The sequence below is a fragment of the Onthophagus taurus genome, chromosome 1 (genome assembly GCF_036711975.1).
Source record: "Onthophagus taurus isolate NC chromosome 1, IU_Otau_3.0, whole genome shotgun sequence".
In the NCBI taxonomy this organism is placed as follows: Eukaryota; Metazoa; Arthropoda; class Insecta; order Coleoptera; family Scarabaeidae; genus Onthophagus; species Onthophagus taurus.
The window spans coordinates 36,952,207-36,967,936 of NC_091966.1; the positions used below are offsets into that span (position 1 = coordinate 36,952,207).

Genomic DNA, 15,730 nt, shown 5'->3' on the forward strand with positions numbered 1-15,730 from the left:
ATATTTTTCTTACCTTCCTTGTCGCTATTTATATTAGCACAAAAATAACTTCGATTATGAATTGCGTTTGTACTTAAATCCAAATAATCAACACCATCAGTTAACATTTTTTCAAATTTATCTGTTAAAGCTTGAAAAGAAGGTCGCTCGTTTGGATCCAAATTCCAACAATTTCTCATCGTTTTGTAAAGCGTTACCGAACAGTTTTCCGGGCGTTCCATTCTATAACCTTGTCGCAGAAAGTTGAACAAATTTTGTACGAGAACTCCGGGATAAGGAGTCGCCCCTAATGTTACCAATTCCCACACCAGGATACCAAAACTCCAAACGTCCGACTTGGACGTGTAGACATGGTCTGATAAAGACTCCGGGGCCATCCATTTCACAGGCACTAAAATGTTTAAGAAAAAAGACTAAAAAATCTAATAAGTTAAAATCATTTGTTTTATGAAGTACTTTTTGATGTTCTTTTTGAAGTGCGATTTAAAAGATAAATTTTCTACTACATTTGCATTGATTACCATAAAGTTTATACGACTCCAGAACAATTCAAGTACTAATTTCTATCGTAAAACTTTATCGTCTTTATTATGAAATGAACCGCAGTGAAATTACATACCTCGGCCTTTACTCCGTTTGAAGTACGCATTGTCTTCATATACGTCTCTGGTTAGACCAAAATCGGATATTTTACAAACTTTTCCCGTTGCCAATAAAACATTTCTTGCCGCTAAATCTCTATGAACCAACTAAAAGGTACAATATTTTAATACTTAGGTCGTTAACATAAAATAAAGGTGGGGTTACCTTTATTTCGGCTAAATAAGACATTCCTTTACTAATTTGCCAAGCAAATGAAAGTATATCTTTCGGGAGAATTTTCTCAACCGTTGCATTTGGATGATCGTAATTTAAACTTGGATCATTCTCATCTAGCGATAAAATTCTTGGATGTCGAGTTTCCGGCTTTAAGTGTCTTGATCGGCGGAGATAACTCCTAAAATTGATTACTTTTTATTTGGGTTCTTGTTTGTTTCGGTATAAAACATAAATGAACGAGAAAAGCTATAAATTGATTACCTTAGGGAACCGTATTGGGCAAACTCGATGATTAAATATACCGGTCCTCCGGGGGAAGTACACGCCCCAAGCAACTTGATCACATTAGGATGAGACACGTCTTTCAATAATTCATACTCAGATAGAAGATCCGCAAGTTCGCCACCGCGAGCGTCTTCTTTTAAAGTCTTCACTGCGACAGTTGTGTGTCCTAAAAAAGAACAATAAATAGAACATTATTTATATAAAAATTTCTTTTCGAGATAACTTACCTACTTGACCAGCAATGTCCTTGGCTTTCGCTCGAAGGACCCTTCCAAACTCGCCCTCACCGAGTGTTTGCTCGATGATCAGTTGTCCTCTGGGGAATTCCCACCTCGGATCGGGCTATAACACCGGTGACAATGTGGTGGTTTTAAAATATTAGAGGGAAAAGGGGATGACTATAGGGAAAAGGGAAAATTTTATTACCCCAATTTTGTGCTCCTGATTGAGTGCGGTTATCATGTCGAAATTTAGCTGGAGGCTATCCTGTAGGATACTTCTGTCCACGTAATCGGAGAGAGGAGCTTGCAGATCCTGTGCGTCCTGCGACAATTTTCCTCGGACTCCTTTTTGGGCGCGATCGTGCCTCCAGTATACGACAATCACCGCTACAAATCCCAGGAGAGAAACTACTCCCGAAGCTATTCCCAACATGCACGATGTTCCGCATGGTTGAATTTCGGAGCCTGAAATAAATTTAGAGAACTTCTTGGAGAAAATGTCAGGAAAGTTTAATCGATGAATATCTATGAACGAGACTATTGTATAACTCTATTGGTGCTCATTTACATTATTGATTTCATGTCAAGTTGTTCATATTCGATGAAAGCTTATGGAGATGACTGCGAAATCTAATAGCAGTGAATATCACGGAAGACATGTTAAATACAAAATGTGGTAATTGAATTTTTAACTACTTATTTGATGACATAGGCTAAAGAGTAACCACTTTTATTTTATAAAACGCGTTATAAAATAGAAGGTTTATTTGGTACATTTATTAACTATCGATTTATAATGTGAAACTAAAGTAATAAGAAAAATATGAATGCAATAATTATTTGCGAAGCAAACTTTATACGACGCTTTATCTTTTAAGGCGAAGGTAGAAAATACCCGAGGTCGATTGCGCCCGAGGCGCTACAATAGAGATCAGCAATCAAATCATAATATTTTGGGAAATCGATTAAATATCTAATACTTAACATTAATGACCTTGATATAGATGTAACTATTATAATAGGTACCAAGATAATGAAGATTTAGTTGATTGATAAAAGAGATAACAAACAAGGTCACTTGGGGATGAAATGCTGCAAATAAGAGTGTTATAATAAAGGTTGTAAAATTTTATTGATATTGCCTGTGAGGTTATAGATATAAAGGAATTGCTTTTAACAAGGTCATTTCGGGACAACAAGGTGAACAGCGAAGTATAGAGTTATCCTCTTATTCCTTCTTTACATCTTTTGTCTAGTATAGAATATCAAAAGCGTACAGAGAAACGAATTTAATATCATTGCCAGAAAATACCAGATGGCTAGCAGAGAATAGTAAACAACATTATAACTTAAACCAAAATTGTAAGATAAATATGAATACAATAATTATTTGCGAATTTTATAACAGGCTTTTTCGTTTAAGACGAAGGTAGATAATAACCGAGGGCGATTACGCAAGAGGCGCTGCAATAGAGATCGGCAAACATAAAACATAGTTGAAGTAAATATTAAAATTTTGGAAAATCGATTGAATATCTAATATTTGTTGACTTCTAAATACAATTAGTGTAACATTAATGACCTTGATATAGATGTAACTATTATATAGGTTCCAAGATAATGAAGATTTATAGATGATTGACGAAAGAGATAACAAACGAGCTGACTTGAGGATAAAATGTTGTAACTTTTTGGATTCTTAGCGACTTACTCCAACCTCCCTTCATTCCTACAAATCTAAAAACTCCCCTTTACTAAAACTAGTTAAAAATACACTTTATTATCCACCCCTACCTTCTTTACCTTTAAAATTTATCAAAATAAAATGACATTTACAACAATCAATAAATACGTTTTCATAATTGCGCACCTGTATTATAATATAACTTAGAAGTCGCAATAAACGTTGATCTGCAAGTTTCTTTCTCTCTTCAACAACAAGTTTCGGAATCCATTTGGTTTAATGGTGATAAATGCGCATCGCCTCAGTTGGAAGTTTTTAATTTGTTTTATTGTTTAACGTTAATCACTTTAACTAAATTTGAATGTTGACTTTTACAACACAATTTTGACGCAGTAAGTAATATTTGAACTTCATTTTATTGTAACTTCTATTTAGAAGAAAATTTTTTCGCGTGTCTTTAATAACTAAAACATGTTAGACATGTTAGATTACAACTTTTCATTTATTAATTCAATAACTGATCAAAAAATGGATCTAATTGAACCTTACCATCAAGTTATAATAAAGATGGTAAAATTTTATTGATATTACCTATGAGGTTATAGATATAAAGGAATTGCTTTTAACAAGGTCATTTCCGGACAACAAGGTGAACAGCGAAGTATAGAGTTATCATCTTATTCCTTCTTTATATGTCTTGTCTAGTATAGAATATGAAAAACATACAGAGGAAGGAATAATTAATATTTTATTAATATTTTCTCTCAATGATATTAACATTGCCAGAAAATACCAGATGGCTAGCATAGAATAGTAAACAACTGAACAGAGATCTGTAGATGACTGGCAGAGAATATTAAAAACTCGTAGACAAATCTGGATGACTGCAAAAGAATGCCTGATGGCAGGCATTCTGTGTCAGTAAACGACTGATAGAGAAATGCAAATGACTGACGGAAAAAAACCAGATGAATGACAGAAAATGTAAAATAACCTAAGTATAAAGAACTTTACATAACCGACAGAGAATACCGGATGGTTTTGGTATACTTGGTAAAATTGTTTTGACCACTTTCAACACTACAAGGGTATTAGAAAGAAAATAAGTAAAAAGTAGCTATTTCTTGTTCAGCTATAGAAAGAGAATATAACATATACCTAATATATATTATAACACAAATCAAACCTGCTAGATAAGTAAATACATTACTAAACAAGAATGAGAATCCAATGCGTTCAAAATAATTTGAAAACCGACTCATCAATGCAAATAAATTTCACTGTGAATAACATGAAAACAAAAATAATACTTTATAATTAAAGAAAAGTTGCAAGAAACAAACTTACCGAAGCAAATTTAAATTTATTTAAATTATAAGAGAAACGACTTTCTGAAAATGAGAATTTTGAAACAATAAAATTTGCAATTTGGAACGCAATTACAACATCCAGTCTAATTTTTTGGTTTATGTAAACATTTCAAAAACGAAATACATTTACTTTATGATTCGTAATTATATGTACCTGTGTAATTAGTATGTTGTTAGTAAACATCCATAATTATTACCCAAACAGGATTATTAAACAAATATTAGCTTAAAAATTATTACAATTGTACATTTTTTACAATAATTACTTTGATGTTCACATTACTTCTAATTGAATGATAACACTACATCTACGAATTTTAACATGTAATTTCCTTGTCTAAACAATTTTGTGATGCAACAAAAGGAAGTTTAAGAAAATATAGCGAAGTTGTAGTTGAAAAGTTTTAATAAGCAGTTTTAAAAAGTACTATATAAAATTATCCCTTGTGGTTTATACTAAAAGTTAATCATTTTATGAATTAATGCTGTACTAGAATAAATAATAAACGAAATATGTAGGTGGATGCTAAAAAAAGTTTTAACTTAATATTAAAGATAAAAGGACTGTGTGTGAAATAAAGCAAATAACAGTAATTAAAAACAAATCAATTAAGAGAAAATTAATTTAAATATTATAAAAAATGGAATTAAAACGAATTACATAAAGAGTAATAATAATGTTGATAGAAACAATTGTGTAAATGAATGAAAATCAGTTGTCTGGGGCAGACATCGTTCAGGTGAACCCAGTTGGAAAATTCTCAATTTTCCCAGCGTGCGTCGGTCCGGTCAAGCGTCGGTAATGAAAACTAACTCGCATGCGGCCAGTAGATTTTCATTTGGGCGATTTATCGAACCGGGCAAGCGGTTAATCCGATTATTTTTTAATCGCCCTTCCAAAACTCGTTGCCATCCAACGCAATGGCTAGTTTATTACAGGCAAAACAGGTAATTAACCGATTATTCATACCATTCCCTCGATTGCTGATTGTTTACGTGATCGCTAAAACGATTTATGACCATTTCCTTAATAAACCCCCGCGCACATAAATAAATCCATCGAAAAGTCAATGGCCGTCAAAGTCGCCCGCTTAGAATGCGATTTTTAACCTCGCATGTTCCCCAACTGCACGTTAAATTGTCCAACTTATCAAAGAAAATCGCCTGCGCTGTCCGAGGCGGACCCTTTTCACCATTGAAATATGGCACGCGAGACCGTAGATGCATATCTTCGGCTGCACTTGCAAGTTTTTACCTGTTATCAATAATGGCAGTCTACGACCCTATCAACGTGAGAAATGCTATATAACAACGCATTTCTTCTTCACCACGGTTACCGGAAATGCGACGCCGACAAAACCGAATTAAGTTATACATCACACTTACTTGGATGTTTCCCGATATGAGGGGAACTCTTCGTCAAATTGCTTTCATGCTGTTGTAATGGAGTTATCGTTGTCGTTGTTGTCTTGTGTTTCTTTTTCGGTAGTCTTGTTTCACAAAAACATTCCGCGTTTATATCACAGGTACAAACACCACTTGCTCTTCCGATTCCATACCCAGTTTCTTCATTTTTAGGTGTTGATAAAGACATTCTCTCTAAATCAATAAAAAATATTATAAATTTAATTATGTATTTCATTATAGTTACACCTCGATATAACCGATTATTATCTATTTAATACATCAGTATATTTAAATAAAAATTTTAGTGTTCATAGATAAAATCCAACTCGAGTTATTCCCCAAGTTGCTCTATTCTATGTTTATAGATAAATTCGAGGTATTCCCCGAGTTGTTTAATTCGGGTAATTCCCCGAATTCTAGTAATAGTGCAAGTACAAAATTAGAACTAACACTATACCTAGAACTAGAATCCTCCGGGTTTAGCCGTCTTTAGAGACGTGCGGCTAAACCCAAATGATTCTAGTTTTAGGTATTGTGTTAGATCTACATAGTAGCAGTGCTAGTGTAAAACTAGAACTAACACTTGACCTAGAACTAGAAACATTCGAATTTAGCCGCACGTCTCTCAAGACGGCTAAACCGGAGTGATTCTAGTTCTAAGTCTTGTGTTAGTTCTACTGACATTTCTAGGTAGCGCTAGTTAGCATTAGATATCACTGTGTTGCATATTTTTATTGAATTAAAACTAGAACTATCACTAGAACTAACACAAGACCTAGAACTAGAATCATTCGGGTTTAGCCGTCTTGAGAGACGAACGGCTAAACCCGAATGTTTCTAGTTCTAGGTCTTGTGTTAGCTCTAGTTTTGCACTCGCACTATCACTAGAACTAACACAAGATCTAGAACTAGAATCATTCGGGTTTAGCCGCCTTGAGAGACGTGCGGCTAAATCCGAATGTTTCTAGTTCTAGGTCTAGTGTTACTTCTAGGTCTACTGTTTCAAGTTCTAATTGTTATTCAGTGTTAGATTGTTTATTTTTAATGAACTAAAACTAGAACACTAGACCTAGAATAGTGTTAGTTTTAGTTTTAATTGTTATTCAGCGCTGACGTCACAAACGGGCCTTCAAACTTTGCAGTCCTCTTAGATTCTAACGTTCTTGATATAAATATAAAACCACGTAGACTGAACGCAACGGTATGGATAGTTGTCCGAATTTTTATGCATTAAAATTATACGTATAACAAATTATAACATATTAAGGCGTATTAATCCGTTATATCGAGGTTTTACTATATTTAGATACAACCTGCACAATCTTGGGGACATATCAAGGGATATAACTGTTCTAATTCATCGCAGTGTTGGTCGGGACAATGTGGAGGACCTGGTGAACAAGTTGAATAATTTCCTAACTTTGATGTTACCCAAAAACATCGAGATTGCTTATTATAAAAATCCCTGCAAAACAAAAATGATTGTTTGGTATAACTTTTTGAAATTAACCAACTTTTCTTACTTAGCCAAGTTATTTACTGGACCACCTGTGGCTAACCCACATTCCTTTTCACAACTTGCGGCATTTTCCTTTTCAGCACAATGAACCCAATCATTAATATCCGATGTTTTACCCAAACAAGAGTTTGACTCGATAATGGATATCGTTATATTTTCACTTTCTTTTGTATTATTCCGTTTCCATTCAACAATTAATCTATTTTTAACAATATTATTAAACATTATTATAAAATTTTTTAGCTTTTTTTAACTTACTTAATGGGATCTTTTATTTTCGTTAAATTATTACTATCAAGATAAATTATACCCGTTCGATTTGTAATGGCAACAACGCGATTGGGATCGTTAAACCTTTTTTTGATTCGAAAATTGGTTGGATTCCATCGTTTTAATTTAGGATCTGGCTCAGTAATTCGAACGAAAGGCGCTGCTGTTCTGGATTTGAATAAAAATAAATTAGATTTTTTTAAAATAAAATTAATTTTGTTTTACCTAGAAATTTCAAAATGCGTGCTTGGATATAAAATGGTATTTTCCGCCGGTTTCGGTTGATGAAGTTCTTTGTCTTTCTTCAAAACGACCTTAATCTCAATCGGCTGTTCGATCTAGGGGAAGTGTAAGAATGGGTTTTAACGAAGTGTACTTAATACTACTTATACCAAGCAACTTTAAGTGCAGTTACAGGGATGGCGGAAATTAAAAATTCATCGCGTGACGTCGCAACACCATATTCAACCCCCGCGTTCATTAAAAAACTATGACACCATTTGCAAGTCTAATGTCAAACAACCTCTCACATCCCTCTATTAATGAAATCCCGCTTCATTATATTTCCCGCAATTACTAACGAATAATTCATGCCTTAGCAAAAAAATCGCAAATACTTTTTTTTATTTCCCGGAAATAAACCGTCAGTTGTTACATAACGAAAACAGAAAGTTTACGCAAAACAAATAACAAAAAAATTAAATATTAATTAACACATCAAGTTTAGACCATTTATGGTACAGTTAACCTTAATTAAAAGGTGAGAACACAAATTGCGACAAAACTTTAACAAGGTGTTAACCGCCTGTTTAGACGCCTGTTAAGTTTTCGCTAAGTTGAGGAGGGCGAAGTGATATATTTTCTCTTCTAAGTATTCCGGGTAAGGTTTACAACGAGTTGTGCCGACGAGCCATCTTCCCGGAAGTTTGCCGAGTTCCCGGATTCAAAGGTAAATACTCCTGGATCGACGACGGCGGTTTAAATCAGATAGTGTCCGTAAAGTTTCCGGAGAAGGATGACAGTCGCAAACTCAGTTTAAAAAAGAATAAATATTAAAATCACTTACGATACTCTTTCCATATCCAGGCAACAACGTCGTATCATTAACAAGTAATACCACGGTATAAGTTGTGTTGTATTCTTTTAAACTTTTCGTCACAATCAAATCTGTAAAGAAATTTAACAAATATATATAAAAAAATAATTAATAAGAAAATAATGGAATTCAGTTCATTAGAAAATATTTAAATATTTATTTGACCTTTAGAATGCAAAATTCTGCGAATGGTGCTATATATCAAAGGGGCACCTACATTAGCGGCACCGTTGGGTGTATTCCAGGAATACGAATAATTATGTCATCGACTAAAACGGAGGTTCCAATCACAAACATTGTACTTTATTTAAACGTAGGATTAAAAAGCGTTTACATGGAGCACTTCTATCATAATAAACAATTGTAATATGTAAGGAACAAAGCCAACGCGACATACATAGGTAATAAACCTTCTAGAAAATATTTCTCATTTTCCGTCAAAAAGGTAACCGTTTGCCTGTCAGAACAGCGCGCTTTCTATGAAACTGAAATTAAACTTGCGATTGACGGTGCCGACTTCGCCAGGTCCCATGGGGCGAGAAAACCCGTGAGCTTACCGCATTTGAAAACGGTCTGGTGTTCGCCGTGACGGTCGTCCTCGCCCTCTTTGCACTCTTGCCGTAGAAAGGAGGTCCCGTTTCCAGTGAGTTTCGTCCTATAGACATTCACTCCCTTTGAATCTCTGTCGTAGAACATCAACGCTTGGCTGTTCTGTACTCCGGATAGAAGAGAGTGATTCTTTGAGAAAAAAAGGAAATTTGTTAGTTTAATCATGTTTCGCTACTAGGTGTACTTTATATTTATATTATATGCACATCATTTTCTTTGGGGAATACAAAGTAACATCAAATACTTAATAACTTCAAATATATTGAGATATTTTCTCAAAGCTGATATATAGAAATTACAGTGGCACAATGAGTGGGAATATACTCCCATCAAGAACGTCGAATGATAATTTTATTTTAATCAAAGCTATGATATTTAAATATGTTTAAGTAGTTTTGTTTGCCAATAAGAACCAACGCTATCGGACCCTCTTCATTCATGAGTTCATCTTCATATCTAAAAATGTCTCAACGCAACCTCAAAGCAATATATTTATCCCATTTGATTGATCTAATCATTAACCTGATTTGATTGTTTCACTGTAACCTTATCTTGAAATAAATCATTCAAAAAATCTAAATCCAACCACATCCTCAACCCACGGATGTCTAAATCAATCACCATGATATGATCTACAGTTGTAGAGCATCTATTTAGAGATTTGTGGATATTTTGCTTTATAACTAGTTGGGATGAAATTGTTTATGGATTATGATTTAATGATTTGTTATGAACAAATCATATTAATATCATTCTCATCCACAGTTTTTAATTTATTAAATAAAAACCATTTGGTTGAAAAAACAACAAATTTGAAATGGCAAGGTTTTTAGATCCGTTAGGTTGGTAATAATCATAGTTATATTATAATAGCTTACGGATATCATTTGTTAGTTCATTATAAACATATCTCAACCACAATATCATTAAAATAGTTTTCTAGTTATAATAGAAATGTTTAATCAAAAACCTCAATCTAGTGAGTTTGGGATTTTATGGTCCATGATTAAAATGCAACCTAGTTGGAAAAAAATTGTTTATGGATTCTGTTTCTATGATTTATTATGAACAATTTTTATTAATATCATTCTCACCTACAGTTTTTAATTTTCAAGTTAAAAACCATTTTGTTCAAATCCTTACAAAACTTACTAGGTTTTCGATTTTTAATACGTAATAGTCAACTAACATCAATTAGTGGATTATCTTACGATGAGATAATCCACTAATTGATAGAGATAATAAAGTACAATTAGACTAGATACTGCTTGCAAAAGATTAAATATCGCTTGCAGAAGACTAAAAACGTTCAATAAAGACATTAGAACCTGTACGAAGAAGACTAAATATCAAATTCTGCAGGTCAAAGGTAAGGTACCTACTGCTAATGGAAGAGATTCCAATAGAAGAAAAGGGACTGTTTGCAATAGACTTGAAATGAACCTCGTTTTCAAAAGGCTACAGTTGGCAGAAAAGTAGATACTACTTTAGATGCTGCTGACAGAACACTAGATACTGCTGCCATAGAACTATACACAGTTTGTGCTAATAGATTACTTAATGACGCTGACAGAGAGCTAGATACTACTTCCAAAAGAGTAGATATAACTTACAGAAAATTAGATATTGCCAAAGGTAAAGTCTAACCTGCAAGTAAACTAGAATTTGTTTGTGGATGGCCAGATTCTGCATTTAAAATACTAGAAATTGCTAGTAAAGGACTAGATACTAAATCCTGCAAGTAGAAAACTAAACAATGCTAATGCAGGAGTGGATGGTGCGAATAGAACTGAATCTACTGCTTGTAGTGACTTGAAATTACTTACATAACACTATATAAGACTAAATATCGCTTTCAGATGACTTGATACTACTGATAGAAGACCGAATACACTTGTATGAGGACCAGATACAACTGGTAGGAGACTACCCTGCTAATCGACGGCTATACGTCTTTCTTAAATGAACAATTTATAAAAAAAGCAGATAATCTATATGAATGGTGGAGGTATAAATACTGCAGATATTAAATAGAGTTAGTAGGAGACTGAAAACTACTAATGAAGGACTAAATACTGCGAATAGAACTACAATGAGGACTTCTAAAGCTAAGATGTAATCGCAGCAACGCCTCGGCTGCAAGCGATCTCGGTTTTATTGTCTCAGCATTGGAGATAAAACCACGCAACTTGGTCATACAAATAATTACTTATACTAAGCTATATACTAAAACAGCGAAGATATATTTTGTATAGTCGCGAAAGATTGTAGTTAAAGCGCTACGATTAGAACCCTTAAAGATAAAATCTCATTAAGGTAACTTAATCATTTTGGGATTTTATGGTTCATTACTAAAAATGTAAAATAGTTGGAAAAAATGGTTTATGGATTATGTTTTTATGATTTATTATAAACATTTTTTGTAAACATTATTCTCCATTATAGTTTTTCATTTTTGAATTATAAGCCAGTTTGTTGTAAATGCCAGGTTGGTAAGAATCACAGTTATTTAATAATCCCTTTATGATATCGTTTTGTTGGTTCATTACGAACAATCCATCCACAATTTTTTCTTCTATTACGTCAATTTTCGTCAAAAACCTCAATTTAACGTTTTTGAGATTTTGTGGTTTATTACTAAAAATGTGAAATACATAGTTGAGAAGCAATTATTAATAGATTGTGTTTTTGTGCTATGTTATGAACAATTTAATTAACATCATATACATCCACAGTTTTTAATTTTTGAGTTAAATACTGAGTTTGTTGTTAATTACGTTAAATTTCATTTGTTTGGGATTTAAAATACACTCGATTAATAATAATCACTGTACGGGTATTGTTTTAATGGTTTATTACAAACAATTGTCGTCAATTATTAAAAATTAAAAGTTCAAAAGTTAATAATAAAAGTTCAAAATGTATGGATAATATGTTTGAGGATGAAGGACGTCAAAGAAGGGGAATTGTGGAAAACGATGAGAATTACCCTCCTTTTCTCGATGGGTAATTGATAGAAAGAATACAAGGGGTCAAAGTTGGGGAAGATTGTAAAAGTTGGGGAAAAGAAATTGCAAAGTGGACAGACAGGGGCGTATTTTCGGGTTAAGGACACATTATGAGAAATGTTTTGAAAAAGAAAGGGATTTTTACTAATTCTATTTTTTAAATATACCATATGCTCGTAAGAATGTATGGATTTTATTTCTTCCCTTAACGTTATTGTGTATATAAGTTCAAATACGCATAGTCAGTGTACAGTTAAATATGTTTTTAGCTATAAGCATACTAGCACTAGTTGAAACTGGCACAAAAGTAAACAAGTATAACAATCACCAGACCAAACAATAAATACTTAAATAAATAATGCAGTTTTATTGAGGAGGCATTTTATAACAATAAATAAATATGGATCTATAACAATAAGCTTTAATCCATAATAAACGAGAAGAAAGTTTTAAATATTTTTTCAAATAATCAAAGTTTCGATAATCTGGATCAAGTAAAACCGGGGTAATTATTTAAATATGTGTGCTTACGAGGAAATAAAAGAAAATGCTTTCAATAAACAAACACGTATCGTATTTGAATTTATTGTTCATCATTTATTTTATGTTTGAACTTTTTAACTTCATCATTTATCACCTTTTATTTATACATAATCAATATTATTACCAATCAATTTAGTTTTAATTTTGAAAACTACAATAGGATGAATTCGTATTATAAAGAGATTATAATTTGATATTGCTACAATAAATGTATTAATTATTAAATTCTATGAAATAGTTGGATTTATTAGGATGATATTCTATGCAATTATATTCTAATTAGATAGAGGATACATAATACCATATCAAAGCTATTTCTGTAATGATATATTATGGGTGTTCCCTGTCTATTATACTACATGCATGAATACACATTGTATATAACAGAATATAATATACGTTATAACAGGTTTCAATAAATAATTTTTAATAACACATTTCTAATTTATCCCATGATGAACAATCACAATATCCTAGTTGATTATTTATGACAAAGATCAACAAACTGCATATTATACTAAAATGTGTTTTTCAGAAACAATTTCAATGCGCTCACAACACCGTGCTTTTAAAAGTGAATTCAAAAGAATTATTAGCTGGTTAACAATGCCTAGTCACATTTGTGTTTTACTTTTTATATTTATGAATATTTTTAAAAATGGTGGATGCGCCGGAAGTTGAATTTTTTCACTTTATTTTCCTTTAAAATTATTCAAACGTAACTTTTTAATATCTTTTCAAATTCAATTCATCATATTTCAAAAACCGTCCCATCAAATTAATATCTTCAATCAATAGGTTTCCGCGAAGTTAAATCGGACCGTTTTCGAGCTTTCTCAATAATTTCCATTCGTCCTGAAAATTTGCACCTGCTCGTCTCTTACCCTGTTATTACTTGTGTGAAACTTTTCAATTGAATTTAACTTCCGTCCGCCTACCGGGCGACTTCCAGAAGAACTAGCACCATTAAGGGCATCGTTGCGCTCATATCTGCGGCTGTAATTGTAATTTATTGGCCGTGAGGTTCGCAACTGGTACGTGAAAAAAATAACGATTCGTGGAGAGAAACTACGCTGCATGGTGTTGTTTATACGCCACTTGGACGGTGTTTAAATTAACGGCAAATTGGTAGTTTTATGGATCGTAGTCGGGTGCTGGTCGATATTTATGTGGTAGAAAATTGCGGTTCGCGATTTAATATCTTTCTTCGTGATGGTATGGGTTGAGTGTGTAGGGTTTATTTTAAATTATTTTCAAAGTTATGTATATTGAGGCTTTTCAGCTTTACGCACATAATATTTTTCTTTTCACTTAACCACAAGAATAAATAACAATATTTTACTATACAAATAACACATAAATGTAAATATAACGTAATGTGGGCAAAAATAAAAGATAAACATAAAACAAATGTTACTCGTTGTTTTAATTTTATTATCCAACTGGGGCATTGTTTTCGATTGTAATGGTCAAATAACGATCTGTTTTAAATATAAACACAATGTTAAAACAATGTAAATAATTTTGTATGGAAAATGTCGTACATTGTACATTTTACATATGGTGTTCTATAAAATTTCGTTCCGCGTTGTTGGAATTTTCATTTCCGCGCAATTTTAGCACTTGAGGATGCTTTCACGCTGACCGGAGGCCAGCGAACTGTAAAGTGCTTGCCCCATTAACTAAAACGAAGGTGAGCGTTCTTGCGATCGGACGCGACTCAAGTGCAGGCGTTACAAACGTATTTTATGGCCCGCTTCCTTTGAGGGATTGATCTCTTACGGTTTTCAGCGAAGCTGCAGTTTAAGTTTCTATAGCTTTTGGTACCGGGACGGCTTTGTCCCATATTTCACTGAGAGGATCGTTTGAAGTTTCTAGTTATCTTTTAGCTTTGCTTTACAAACGTAGAGGACAGTGTTGTCCTGTAAAATAACTGAATGCTTCGTTGGAACGTCTTTATAAAGAAAATTCTTGTTTCAAGCTTGCTTTCAAATCTACATTTAACAAAAACTAACGCTTACCTTTATAATAGAAGCCTTTTCGACGGTTATTCTAACGATGCTGTTATTACGTGTGAACGGAACGTTGTCGTCCTCGTCCAGAACCGTGACGCTCAATGTCTTTGTTACGTTACGCTTCGTGCCCTTTGGGTTGACAAGATTACAGCCAACGGTGATATTCACCACCTGGCCAATACCGAAACTTCTGGTGATGGTGTTGTTTCTGGAAACGTCACGGTCTAGAGATCTCGTCGTCTTCAAACCCCAAGTTTTGTTAAGGTCCGTGGGCGGAATTAGCGAAAAGTGGGAAGAACCTGAAATAAAATAAGAGAAAATGAATGCGGCGGCTTCGTTAAATTCTCTTTGATCTCGGTATTGTCACGGCACGAATAAATATTAGAAAAAAAATCATAAAAATGGTGAAACATCGCCTATTCGCTAAAAGGGCCTTGTTGAAAATAACGAATGTAGCAGTTACTGCACCGACTATAAAATGAAAAAAAAATAGCCAACGAAAAAATTCCGGATTATTTTTTTCGGGGATTTTTTACATCCTACCACTACCGACGTTATCCAAAATGACCATCAAGGGATGAAGTGATTTATTTATTACTGGGTCGTCCGGGAACGCCACGGGATTCTATGCAATGTTGGGTCATTTTTCTGGGGAGTATAAATCGTGACGGACACAGTCGGTGACTACATATGTCATTAATAAACCAACTATTTAAATTACAAGAAAGAACTAATTTTATAAATTAATAACACTCAAAAACTATACACTGAATGTTCAGAACGATTTTTACGTTTAATTTAAAGTAATTACAACAAATTACACATTTTTTAAGAAACAAAATCGTCTGTAAGGCAAAACAAAAAAAAGGAATTATGAAGTGAAA

The 15,730-nt window shown here is 33.2% G+C and overlaps 1 protein-coding gene across 2 annotated transcripts in view; it reads right to left on the minus strand.

The window, feature by feature from the left end:
- Window positions 1-15,730, minus strand: part of LOC111421624 (Ret oncogene) — a 62,814-nt gene that overhangs the window by 5,837 nt on the left and 41,247 nt on the right. For both annotated transcript variants that reach the window (XM_023054812.2, XM_023054796.2), the window contains 14 exons: window positions 14,853-15,145; window positions 9,229-9,409; window positions 8,642-8,742; window positions 7,801-7,913; window positions 7,564-7,743; window positions 7,310-7,504; window positions 7,100-7,251; window positions 5,766-5,978; window positions 1,531-1,790; window positions 1,332-1,446; window positions 1,081-1,270; window positions 808-997; window positions 620-749; window positions 14-391 (listed from right to left, as the gene is read on the minus strand). In XM_023054812.2, the coding sequence (XP_022910580.1) occupies window positions 14-391; window positions 620-749; window positions 808-997; window positions 1,081-1,270; window positions 1,332-1,446; window positions 1,531-1,790; window positions 5,766-5,978; window positions 7,100-7,251; window positions 7,310-7,504; window positions 7,564-7,743; window positions 7,801-7,913; window positions 8,642-8,742; window positions 9,229-9,409; window positions 14,853-15,145 (2,691 nt within the window). The remainder of the gene's footprint in view (window positions 1-13; window positions 392-619; window positions 750-807; window positions 998-1,080; window positions 1,271-1,331; window positions 1,447-1,530; window positions 1,791-5,765; window positions 5,979-7,099; window positions 7,252-7,309; window positions 7,505-7,563; window positions 7,744-7,800; window positions 7,914-8,641; window positions 8,743-9,228; window positions 9,410-14,852; window positions 15,146-15,730) is intronic.